The 12,127-nt window shown below is 48.1% G+C and overlaps 2 protein-coding genes across 6 annotated transcripts in view; one reads left to right on the plus strand and one right to left on the minus strand.

Annotated features, from left to right (window-relative positions):
- Window positions 1-14: 14 nt before the first annotated feature.
- Trmt2a (tRNA methyltransferase 2 homolog A) lies at window positions 15-4,635 on the plus strand. 3 transcript variants are annotated; one of them, XM_021645198.2, is made up of 12 exons: window positions 19-357; window positions 593-1,137; window positions 1,565-1,673; window positions 1,958-2,139; window positions 2,292-2,406; window positions 2,491-2,606; window positions 2,683-2,794; window positions 3,277-3,399; window positions 3,554-3,629; window positions 3,810-3,926; window positions 4,023-4,119; window positions 4,222-4,635. In XM_021645198.2, the coding sequence occupies exons 1-12, from the start codon at window positions 334-336 to the stop codon at window positions 4,445-4,447; spliced, it is 1,842 nt and encodes a 613-aa protein (XP_021500873.1). In that variant the 5' UTR covers window positions 19-333; the 3' UTR covers window positions 4,448-4,635. The 3 variants fall into 3 exon arrangements, with proteins under 3 accessions (XP_021500872.1, XP_021500871.1, XP_021500873.1); XM_021645197.2 differs by having other exon boundaries at window positions 15-367; window positions 2,292-2,606; XM_021645196.2 differs by having other exon boundaries at window positions 16-357; window positions 2,292-2,606.
- A 1,298-nt stretch (window positions 4,636-5,933) lies between these two features.
- Dgcr8 (DGCR8 microprocessor complex subunit) overlaps window positions 5,934-12,127 on the minus strand; it is a 36,053-nt gene continuing 29,859 nt past the window's right edge. For 2 of the 3 annotated variants that reach the window (XM_021645192.2, XM_021645195.2), the window contains exons 10-15: window positions 11,000-11,100; window positions 10,360-10,466; window positions 9,251-9,378; window positions 7,693-7,806; window positions 6,876-6,981; window positions 6,635-6,767 (exon numbers count right to left, since the gene is read on the minus strand). In XM_021645192.2, coding sequence (XP_021500867.1) covers window positions 6,880-6,981; window positions 7,693-7,806; window positions 9,251-9,378; window positions 10,360-10,466; window positions 11,000-11,100 — 552 coding nt within the window. In that variant the 3' untranslated portion in view covers window positions 6,635-6,767; window positions 6,876-6,879. Of the gene's footprint in view, window positions 6,768-6,875; window positions 6,982-7,692; window positions 7,807-9,250; window positions 9,379-10,359; window positions 10,467-10,999; window positions 11,101-12,127 lie in introns of all 3 variants that reach the window. The other variant, XM_021645194.2, reaches the window with a different exon arrangement.

Genomic DNA, 12,127 nt, shown 5'->3' on the forward strand with positions numbered 1-12,127 from the left:
ACGCTCCGGTGAGGGGCTGGTGGAAGGATCAGTCAGGACTCGGCGCGTGGCGGTGACGTCATCGGAAGCCGGGCCCTTGGAGGAATGCTGCGCGGCTAGTGTGCGCCGGCCGGGTAGAGGCGGGCGAGGCGTGTGGCCCTCGCTGGCTTGCGAGGAGTGGATGGTGCATCCGCGATCCTCAGCGCCAGCTCTGAGTTTTGAATCCCTCCTGCGTGAGGTGGAGCCGCGACATTACTCTCACGGCGTGGCCCCTAATTTCTTAGCACTTCGTGTGTGAGGCCTAGGTGGTGGTCCTCGTGAACGCCCTGGTCCAGAAAACAGACGAGCCAGGCGATGAGTGAGAAGCTGGACACGGAAGTAAAGCAAAGTGCAGATGTGGACGGGGTGGGCGGAGGTGGGGTTGGGAAGCAGTTATTACTCCTGGATCCAAGACAGGATCGGGCAGAATTGGGTTTTAAGAGTAAAAAGTGGGTTTGGGCAGGGCTGGGTACAGTGTACACTCGTGGAAATGTGGCAGTGTGTTAGGGAGCAAGCCTGAGGCAGTAGTCATGCTAGGTGCAGCCTTCAGCCTGGCCCGTCGGTCCCCACACAGGTTCCAGAGCACATGGACTGCGGCCCGGATGCCAGTGCAGTACACAGCCCTGAAGCCCTAGAATGTCAAGAAGAAAAGCAGGGGCCTGGACCAGCTGCAGGACCTGGAACTCAGCCTGGGCTCTACAGCTACATAAGGGATGATTTGTTCACTTCAGAGATCTTTAAACTGGAGCTACAAAATGTGCCTCGCCATGCTAGCTTCAGTGATGTCCGGCGTTTTTTAGGCCGTTTTGGCTTACAATCCCACAAAATCAAACTCTTTGGACAACCACCATGTGCCTTTGTAACATTTCGCAGTGCTGCTGAACGAGACAAGGCCTTGCGAGTGCTGCACGGAGCTCTCTGGAAAGGCCACCCACTCAGCGTTCGCCTGGCCCGACCGAAAGCTGACCCCATGGCTAGGAAGAGGCGTCAGGAAGGTGATAGTGAGCCTCCGGCAACACAAATTGCCGACGTGGTGACCCCCCTTTGGACAGTGCCCTACACTGAGCAGCTGGAGCAGAAGCGACTGGAATGTGAGCGGGTGCTACAGAAACTGGCCAAGTGAGTGCTACAGTGACATTCCAGGGCAGAGCCGGGTTCTGCTCTTGGTCTGCTCCACCAACCCTGTAGGCTATTCAGGACACGCACAGGCTATTTAGGTTTTAGTCAGTAGTTTTCAACCTGCCAGTCACCAACTCTTCCCAAGGGTCACCTAAGGCCAGCCGAAAACAGATATACTTTATAACACTTAGCAAAGTGACAGTTACAAAGTAACAATAAAAGTAACTTTATGGTTGGGGGTCACCACAACATGAACTATTAGAGTCATAGGCAGTATTAGATTGGGAATCACTGGTCTAAAGTGGGCAACCAAGGAACTGGTAATTAAGGCCCCTTTGATATTAGTGGGATAGTGAGGCTGCAAGGGAATTCTCCAGTGTAGGTAAAGAACAGTGTTAAGTCCAACCAAATGTGCTTCATTCTACAGGGAAATTGGGAACACTAACCGTGCCCTGCTACCCTGGCTGCTCACACAAAGACAACAGCACAATAAGGCTTGTTGCCCACTGGAGGGAGTCAAGCCATCACCCCAGCAGGTCAGGCTGGCTAAAAAAATCACATTCTATGGGTGAGGAGGGGGAGGCTGGCCTTGTTTGGTTTTGTCATACAGTGCTGCCGTAAAGCCCAGGTCCTGGCACTGGTCCAGTCCATCATCTTGATTTCTAGAAACTTTCCTTTTGCTCTTTGACATTTTTCTTGCCTTGTTTTGCCTGCCACCCCTTGGGTATGTCTGGGTCTCTTGTTCATTGTGGTGTTTCTTTCAGAGCCTGGCATTGTCATTTGAGATCTGGCTGCCTTTTTGCCACCTTCTCTCCTGCAGACTGAATATCGTAATAAGTGTGAGTTTCTGGTCGGAGTTGGGGTAGATGGAGAGGACAACACTGTTGGCTGCCGGCTTGGCAAGTACAAGGGTGGAACATGTGCCGTGGCAGCCCCCTTTGACACTGTGCACATCCCAGAGGCCACTAAGCAGGTGGTGAAGGCCTTCCAGGAATTCATCCGGTGGGGACCTGGCTCGGGCTCCTGGGAAGTCCCCAATCCATCTGGGATTAGAGGGTGTGGGCCCTGCCCTGGGAGTCTTTGTGGGGGAAGGAGACAGCGTGCCAGGACAGACTGGCACAGACTGAGTACACAGACATTTGTGCTTTCTTCAGGTCTACGCCATACTCTGCATATGACCCTGAGACATATACAGGCCACTGGAAGCAACTGACTGTCCGTACCAGCTGCCGAGGCCAGGCCATGGCCATTGCCTACTTCCATCCCCAGGTCACAGGTGGTAGTTCTGTTGGGGTGTCTGGTGTAGGCTGGCTTTTGCATAGCCTGATGGACTTTTTGTATCTTTTACTACAGAAACTGAGCGCTGAGGATGTGGCAGGACTGAAGGCATCCTTGGTGTACCACTTCATGGAGGGGCCAGGCAAGGCCAGTGGGGTGACCTCCCTCTACTTTGTGGAGGAGGGACAGAGGTAAGGAGCCCAGGTGGAGGCTGGTAAGGAGCCAGACAGGCCTTTGACCCTGACAGATCTGCTTCCTCTCTTGTAGAAAAACTCCCAGCCAGAAAGACCTCCCCCTGGAGCATATGGCTGGTGATCAGTGCATCCAGGAGGACCTGCTAGGGCTGACCTTCCGCATCTCCCCTCATGCCTTCTTCCAGGTAACATACCCCTTGTGAACACAAAGACACACAGAGGGAGGAAAAAGGGAAGGCAGCAAGTTACTAGCCTGGAGAAGATCCAAGTAATGGGAGTTCAGGAATAAAGATATAGGATAAGAAAGGGATATTTGCCACTGATAGGCCTTTGCAGTTAACCCAGTGATATGTGGCCTTGTTGCCTCCTGCCAAACCCAGAACATTATGATAGCAATCTCCTTGGCATTTGAGCCACTCTTATGGAAAACCCTATGGAGATGGAGGGGGAGAAAGATTCCAAGGTCTTCTAGAATAAGGTAGGAAGTCACTCTCAGTTGGCCTGGGGGAAGTTGCAAAGCCAGGGGAAAAGCTCCCTGTTGGTGAGGGTTCTCTGTTTTAAGAAATTTGTTATTTAAAAGGATCACTGGTGTCTAGATGAAGTAGGGATCCAAGCAATGTGGGGTGCTAGCCTATGCTAGAGTACACTGTGGCTAACTAACCTCCAGGTAAACACACCTGCAGCTGAGGTGCTCTACACAATCATCGGGGAATGGGCCCAGCTGGATGGGGGCAGTACAGTGATGGATGTGTGCTGTGGTACCGGCACCATAGGCCTCGCCCTGGCCCCGGTAAGCCTCCTAGTCCTAACACCTCCCTACTCTATCTGCTATCATGAGCCTGAAGGCTGAGGCTGGCTGCTACCCTGTCCCAGATATAGCCCAGTTGTGTGTTGTTTCTTCCTTTCCCAAGCAACAGTGGGGCTTATCTATCTCTACATTTCAGAAGGTGAAGAGAGTAGTGGGGATTGAGCTGTGCCAGGAGGCTGTGGAGGATGCTCGTGTGAACGCCCTCACCAATGGTGAGAACCTCTGCTGTGTGCTTGAATTACTGCACCTATTATGTCTTGAGGTTCTGAGGACCCAAGGAATGGGCACGCTAAGCAGACTTCTGGCTGGCTTGAGAAGGATGGCGTTAAAGGCCTGACAGGCCTTCCCAGTGCCAGGCCAGAGTTCACTGACAACTACAACACTGTCTCTAGAGCTCAGCAACGTTGAGTTCCATTGCGGCAGGGCTGAGGATCTGGTGCCAGGCTTGGTGAGCAGACTGTCTTCACAGCGACTGGTAGCTGTTCTAGACCCACCACGGGCTGGCCTACGTGAGTGGCTTCCTTTTGGGGAGGTAGTACTAGGGGGGAAAAGCTATGCTGTGTAGTCAACCACCAGGAGAAACTAGCCCCTCTGTGCCTTGTTAGATTCCAAGGTGATTCTGGCCATCCGGAGAGCTGAGAACATCAAGCGGGTCCTCTATGTTTCCTGTAACCCCCGGGCAGCCATGGGCAACTTTGTGGAGTAAGTGCTGGTGTGGGCAGGGTAAAGACTGACAGATGGGCACCATCTGTTACCTACCGGAACTTTTGTGGTACTAATATCGGTACCTCCTTCCCACAACAGCCTCTGCAGGGCTCCATCTAACCGAGTGAAAGGCATCCCATTCCATCCTGTCAAGGCTGTGGCTGTGGACTTGTTCCCACAGACTCCACACTGTGAGATGCTTATACTGTTTGAGAGGATGGAACAACACCCTAATGGCATAGGAGCCCTGGGGAATCAAGACCTTCAAGCCCCAAGAAATCCTGACACCACTCCACAGGAAACAGAACACCCCCTCTCATCCTAGGTCCTGGGATGTGTGCAGGACAAAATCTGGGAGTTCTTTTACAACTCCCTAGTAAGTGGAGGATGACCAAGCAAACAGTGGTGGGACATGAGGTTTACCTAACTGGTACTACAGTTCAAGGAGTATAAACACTTGTGTTCCATAATAAGCTAACCAGTCTCTAGAATAAACAATTGCTGACTTACTGATGTCTGGTGATAGCTAGAGCCTTGACTTACTCCTTATTTGCCACCCATTAAGTTACATGAGAGGTAAGAGTAGGGCATCAGAATATCTCGGTAGTCAGTCAGGTCATCAGGTGTAGACTTGGCCAATCCTTTCTGGAAGGCAGGAAAGCCTAGACTAGAGATTTGAGTCTCTGTTCATATTCAACACCCCCTGTAATGTATAGTGCATCTCTATGCAGATCAGACTAGATCTTCTGAGTGCTGGGATTAAAATCTGTGCTACTATGCCTATGCACCATGTGCCAGGGTGAATGCCAGGGTGAAAGATGATTAAATTTAGCCACAGACAGCCAGGATTTAGGACCAAGCACCAACCAAGTATTCCAGGTAAGCACTGAGGATAGCTGAGTTCACATAGGGTTAGGCATGTCCACCAAAACACTTAACATCGCTGACTCCAGGAAAGTTCCTGGCACTCGCATCAGAAGAAAGAAACCAGCCATTCCCCCTGGACAGTTTCATGTGTTCAGATTATCAGGAGGTACTCTTACAGCCATGGCCTGCACATAGACCTAGAAGCAGCATCAACACAGGCTCCCCACCTTGTAGCATGACAGGGTGAGCACTGCAGACTAGGAGTATGTGGCAGCAGCACCTGATGATAGCCTGGGTCAGTGAAGCTACATATGGGATCACCATAACCATGTGCTCAAGGCTTTCTCTTGGGCAAATCTGTTTTAAGGGCGATGGTCACTCAGATTAAAGACAACTGTGAATGGGAAGCAAAAAAAAAAAAAAAAAAATCAAGTGTCCAGTTCTAGCAACTTAATTGAGGGTTCTTTTTGCCAAGACTAACACAGAAGTTAACTATCACACAGGGAGGAGGACTATGGTGTTGAGAAGCCCTCAGCTACCATGCTGTCTTTCTGACAACAAATGCCATCCATTTATCTTCAGGTAAACGTACTAACATAAGAGTAAAGGCCCTCTGAACAGGCACTGGGGCTGAGCCAACACTTGAACAAGGCATTGAGGACACCTTTACTCAACTACAGGGCTATCCAATGAGCATGAGTAGACATCAGGCCTGCCTAGACTAAGCAGCTACCCTTGAGATCCAGAGAAGCCATAACCACATGTCATGTACAATGCCAGCTCTTGGTTAATGATGGGCTACCCTGGCCTTTGCTTCTTATTTATATAAGTTCATCTGTTGAAATGCGTGATTCTAAATGTTCTTTTTTAAGTTACTTTCCAAAATCTAAAACATCACAAAAACTTTAAAAATTTATGAACAGATGGGCTCAATTATACAAAAATTTTTGTAAAAAACTTGCTAGAGTTTATTGAAGGTAGAACCTCAGTATCCAGAAGACAACAGTTAGGGCATTAAGACTTCATCAAAAGGTAGACTGCAACCCCAAGGGTCAACCAGATTAACATTCAGTATCTTGACAGTTCAGTATCTTTACTACAATCTCTGAAGAGTAGTTCTGGTACTAAAATTTTGTTTTATTTTAAGCCAAAATAGCCTAAAATATTCCATTCTGTTATAACGTTTTCAGAGGAAAATGGAAAACACAAAAGCAGGTAATACTACAGGACAGGATACCTGCACCTTTTCTCCCCAGGTCTCGGTGCTCCACCAGAAGGAGCCAAGAACAAAGGGACTACCTGGCATCATAGGCCAGCCAAAGCTATAAAACCTGGTCATCTCATCTAGTAACGAAGTATTACTTCTTGTCAGTGCATATAGTGTACTAAAATTAGTGAAAACCTTCATAAAAACAGTCCGCAGCAGATACATACAAGCAGGATCTACAGCTGTCTATCAGCTTCCACTTGTGCAGTTACTCAGAGTTGATCCTTAAATATATCCAGTCACACTGAGAGTAGCTTTTCCAGAACTGCTTCTTTGCATGTGTACTGTGTGGTCACAGCTGTCCCCATGTGCCAGAGCCTAGACACTGCCACAGGGAAGAAACTTAAGTTGGAGGCCTGGTGCTGCAGAGTGATGATGTGTGGCTGATGGTCTCCTGGGTAGCACTGTTTGGCAGATGCTGCCTACCTCATACATCCACTGTGCACAAGGGCTCACCACCAGGCTGGGCAGATGCTACAATTGACATCTTGGGCTTCTTCCGCGTCTCCTCCTAAAGAACAGAGGTGAATGATGGTAGAGGTGGGACCAGCAAAGAGGTTCACAAAAGAGTGAAAAGATGAAAGCCCCTGAATTTCGAGAGCACAAATGCTTGTGATACCTGGCTAGGAGGGAAGGTAGAGGGAGCGGGCTGGGTTGGGCCAAGCCAGGAGGGTCTCCTCAGAATGCCAGGGTAGATTCCCATGTGCTGCAGCTTCCCTGGCAATCTAGAGATACCCAGAACGGAAGAATTTGCAACAAGCTGGGATCCATCCTCTATGGTGAGTGTCATCCTAGCCTCACTTTCTTGCCCGGAAGCCCAATGAATTTCCCCACAAAGAGAACTGTGTCTTGGGCTTGTTGCCTTGATCCCCATAACTAATCTCCCAACAAGAGTTAAGCTAGGAAGTACTGCTTACTCCAGCAAGAAAGGCCCAATCCCAACCCGAGAACAGTAGACAGGCAACTAGTAATAGACAGGTCCTTGGAGTTTGTGTTTATACCCTGGCCATACCACCAGAATCAGAGGCTACCAACCCAGAAGTCCTAGGAGTATGAATGACTACAAGATTATTTCCTGAGGCCAGGAAACAATAACAGCCACAGTAGTGCACAATCCTGCCCTCAAATACCTGACTCCAAATTGGAACCTTTAGCCACTAAAAGGCTACCATGTCTGCTTTCTAATCCAACTAACAAAGTCATTTTAGGAAAGCACCATCCATGCTAAAGCTTAAAGAAAGCCAACCTCATTTGGAATGAGGATTAGGAGAGTAAGGACTCCTAACTATAAGAAGGGAGCTGACCCAGCAATCCTAATGACCCAGTAACTGTGGTGTGGGTAGAAACAGTATAGGGGACTGCATGGGTCAGTGGTGAGTTTAGGGGGTAGGGAGGGCAGGTAGCCTGGGGAAGGGATGAGGAGGGGAGATAATCACCCGTTCTGCAGCCAGCCTCTTCATCTCCTCTTGCAGCTTGCTCAGGATGTGAAGGTTTGGCCTGTTCTTCTTAGCATACTGCTGTAGCTCTATCACACTCTTGTCAGAGGTCTCCTAGGGACCCAAAGCTTGTTCTCAGAACTGCCAAGCAGCAGTATGCTCATGATCACCCAAAGCAGGAGCATAAGGGCCTGGTGGAGCACAGAAGTGCACAACAGTGGCCCGTCTGTGATAAAGCATTGGCTGCTGACAGATCGAGGGCACAAGAACAGCCCTGGACTCCCTGGCCTGGCCCAGACACTGTCCCTTCTGTGTGTTTACCAGCTGTATGAAATCAAGCACTCACTATGCTGGCAACCATCAGATAGTGGCAAGGACATAGCTGAAGCCAGGTGAACATAACATAGCCAAACAGCCTGCCCAGCCATTCTCTTTGGTTTTCTTCCTTTCTTGCCTTGGAGGCCACAGCCAAGGATGTTCACTGTGTCTTGGAATACCATAGTTCCTGTGCCAGACAAGGACCATTCACTCTCCAGTTGAAGGAAGCCTCTGCCCATGGTTGCAGCCATGTTCTTTCTGTCTCAGCCCCAGACTATAGCAAATATCGCACCTACATTTCAACTCCTAGAAAATGCTTCAGGCTGGGGATGCAGCTCAGTGGTACAGTCCTGGCTTAATCTGTACAAAGCTCCAGGTATCATCCCCAGCAGTAGGGAGGAAAAGCAATCAGGAAAAGGAGGCTTATATTGTTTATTCTCCATGTGGCTCTTGGATCCCTGCATTGCCTACCTACAGGAAGGTCAGGGCTAGGTAGACCTGAGTTTGGGGGAACCTGAAGTGGTACTGTACTGCTCATTGGCTCAGCTCAAGGCAGGTTGGCTCAAGGGTCCACAGCACAGTCTTCAGGGTCTCCACATATACTCCTCTAAATGATGAGATCCTGATGACCCAAGTAGTTTCTACATATTAGGAGGAAAAATATAAAAATGCTGGTGATATAGCTCAATGACAGAGCATTTGTCTAGCATGTACAGGGTTCCCATTAGCACTTCAAAAAAAGAAACAGCCAACACCCACTTCCTAGTACTTCCTAATAACCAACAGGTTGGGGACTGATTTAAAAGTTGAGATCTGGGCAAAACCCACAGAAACAAAACAGGCAATACTCATATTCTTTAAGCCACTGAGAATATTCAACTGAACAAGGATATAGTCTTGGGGACTTCCAAAGGACTGGCCCTCTGAGCCTTCACAGAATTCTGCATCAGGTGATGTTTGTTCATTGCCTGCATCTATCATCTGGTGTGTGGCAGGCCTGGTTGTTTAAGAATGTCTTCCAATGGCTCATACTTAACTGCCTGGTACATTCAAGAGGAAGATGAGGCTTAGGTGCTCCTATCCTCAGCCTATACAATCACTGGCACAGCACCGCAGAGACAGTCATAATCAAAAGCAGTGCTCCCAAGCTTGACCTTGACAACAAGCCCCAAAACATGAGCTCCAAGCAAGAATAGAGAAGCAGAGCAACTGCCAGGAGACCTCGAAGTCTGGTGGTTACCTGCTTGACCATTTTGCTGCTCTCACGGCCATACATGCGCAGTAAGGAGCCCCAGTTCTTGACATGTGGGTGTAGCAGTTGAAGGATTTTCTGAGAGGCTAATTGTTTCCCAACTCGTTTATTCTTACCTGTGAGAGGAAAAAGCAAAGGTGAAAAGAAGACGAGAACCTTTCCTGGGTACCAAGGGAGCCATGCAGGGCATTACACAGGAAAGTAGACAGTGCTTTGTCACTGTGCTGGACACCATGACTCAGTCCTCAGTCCTGAGACCTAGACCCAGGTACTACTCTGTTGAACAGCTTTCGAGAAATACAGATAAGTACTTGTGGGAAAGCTATTAGCTAAGACAATGACGCTTCCTCCTCTCCACTGACCTACTCCTCCTCACTTTCCTACAAAGCACCAACAGCAAAGCCTCCTATAATCTATATAGCTCCCAAGGGTAGGTGTCCAGGTAGAACCTCTACAGGATGCCCTGAGCCAGGAGAGCTCTTCAAGCTGACAGATCACTAGACTGCTCATATTCGCTCAGCTTTCTCAGCAGCCTACCTCTAGTGGTTCCAGTGTTTTATTTTATGTTTTGTTGTTTTTTTTTTAAGAAACAAGGTCTCACTATGTTGTTAGAGCTAGTATTTAACTCACATCCTCACGTTTCTTCTACCCAGTCTCCTTCCTAAGAAAGTGGAACCACTGGCATTCTCCATCACGCTTGCTTTACATGGGCTTTTACTAAGTAGCTATGTTAGATGTAAAAGCAGAATAAGATGGTAACCAGCGGCCAGAATATTAAGTGTACAGACGGATGGATAGCCATCAGGAGGCACCTCAGTGGGGTCCAAGGGAAACCAGCCCCTCATCCCAACAGATGGGCTGGTTAGAAGTAAAAGAAACGAGTGGGACAAATAGAATAAAGCAGGCAGGATGGCCATCAATCTAGCTTCTGATGAAGGTGTGGTGGCCAACACAAAGTTGGTAGTTGAGATGACTATCAGAACTGCAGTAGAAGACCAAGTCACACATCCTCCTATCAGAAACTGCTTGCCACACCCCAGCAGTCCTCTGAAACATGCCCATCTATGAGGGAAGCAGGGGAGGAGACAGGTTCTTACACCACCCGCGCACTGTGTGTTTGCCGCATGCCATGACATATTCACTCTTCTGGTTCTTCCCAGGAACTACCTCAAACTTGATAGATGTGTCACCCATTCCATGGTTTCTTTTAGGAGAAAACAAAGATGACAAACACATCAGTGGATTATGCTTATACATGGCGTCTTCTGGGGAAGGCTACTATATATAACCGAGGTTATTAATAGCTTTCTAAGGAAAACCCAAACCCCTCCCTAGATGTTAAGCTGACCATGGAAGATTCTCTGCATATTCATTTTAGTTACCCAGGGCTCATCTATCAGCCAGAGCCAAGGGGCTCCTGTATATCCAGGCAAACAGATAATGGCCCTACCTTAGGACAAACAGCTAAGTGAAGTTCTGAGATGCTCCAGAGGAGCCTCCGTGACCTGATTTTTTAAGAGAAGCGCTGCCTATCCTACCTTTTCTTTTTATTTTATTTATTTTTATATGTACATTGGTGTTTTGGTTGCATATGTCTGTGTAAGGGTGTCAGAACCCCTGGAACAGGAGTTACAGAGTTGTGAACTGCCATGTGGGTGCTGAGAAAGAGCAGCAGGGTCCTCTGAAAGAGCTATCAGTGCTCTTAACCACCATCTCTCCAACCCCAACCTACCCTACCTTTTAAGGCACTCATGGAGGATCTGATATGGAGACAACAGCCCGGCCTTGCTCGTCAGCTCGTAGACTCGTGAATCCTCAATACTGATGTGGTTAAAATACTAAAACACAAAGCACATGATGGTGAATTTTGAGCAGGCCCACACCTTTAGAGTTGTGCCGCACTGTGTGTTTCTCTCACATGCTGAACATCTTTTCTTGTTAACTCATTAGAACACGTCATACTCCAGATATCCCTGTTAGCTGAGGAACTGTTTGAAAAAGATTAGTGTGGCCATGTTGAAGAAGGTATATCACTGGGGGTGGGCTTTAAAGGTTTCAAAAGCCCATACCATTCTAGTTAGATTAGCACCCCCAGCACCCCCCCACACCCCACCTCTTGCTTGTGGATGATATTTGAGCTCTTAGATACTTCTTGAGCACCAAACCTGCCTGTCTGCCACCATGCTTCTCATCAGAATGATCATGGACTAACACTCTGAAACTATAAGCCCCAATAATCTCTTCTGTAAGTGGCCTTGGTCATTGTGCTTTGATAGAGCAATAGAAAGAAATGAAGACATTATAGGGAGAGAAATTTTGCACAACAAGGCTCAGGTAGGCTTGGAGTAGGAGGAACAGCCATGAAATACATGGGACAAATGATAGAGGCTCAGATCCCTGCCCGGATCTCTGACTGAGCCTGCATTCAGGAAATAGAAGACTGCCAGACAGCTCAGCTCACTCTGTAACACAAACAACCTCTGGAATGGGCTGCAGAAACGGAGTACATTCATGCACTGATAAACCTAGCTGTTAATGGTAGATCATATACACAAGAATATTACCACAGGATTTTATAGCCTAGCAACATTAGAATCATTCTAGTTCATGTAGGTACACTCTACAGAAAATTAGAGTGTGGTGTAGAGCAATACACATCTATACCACAAACTGGTTTACTTTAAGCAACCATAGTATGTCCTTTCACAACTCTAAAGACAAAAAGCAAAAATTTAAGGTAATCAAGAAAGCTCTAATCCCCTGGCAGCTCCTGTGCTTATGGCAGCACCAAGCCAATCTTTACTCAGTCTCTTACTTTGTTTCTCCCTTCTGGAAAACCGTTCACAATTACTCAATCATATGTCA

The sequence above is a fragment of the Meriones unguiculatus genome, chromosome 17 (genome assembly GCF_030254825.1).
Source record: "Meriones unguiculatus strain TT.TT164.6M chromosome 17, Bangor_MerUng_6.1, whole genome shotgun sequence".
NCBI classification, from domain to species: Eukaryota; Metazoa; Chordata; class Mammalia; order Rodentia; family Muridae; genus Meriones; species Meriones unguiculatus.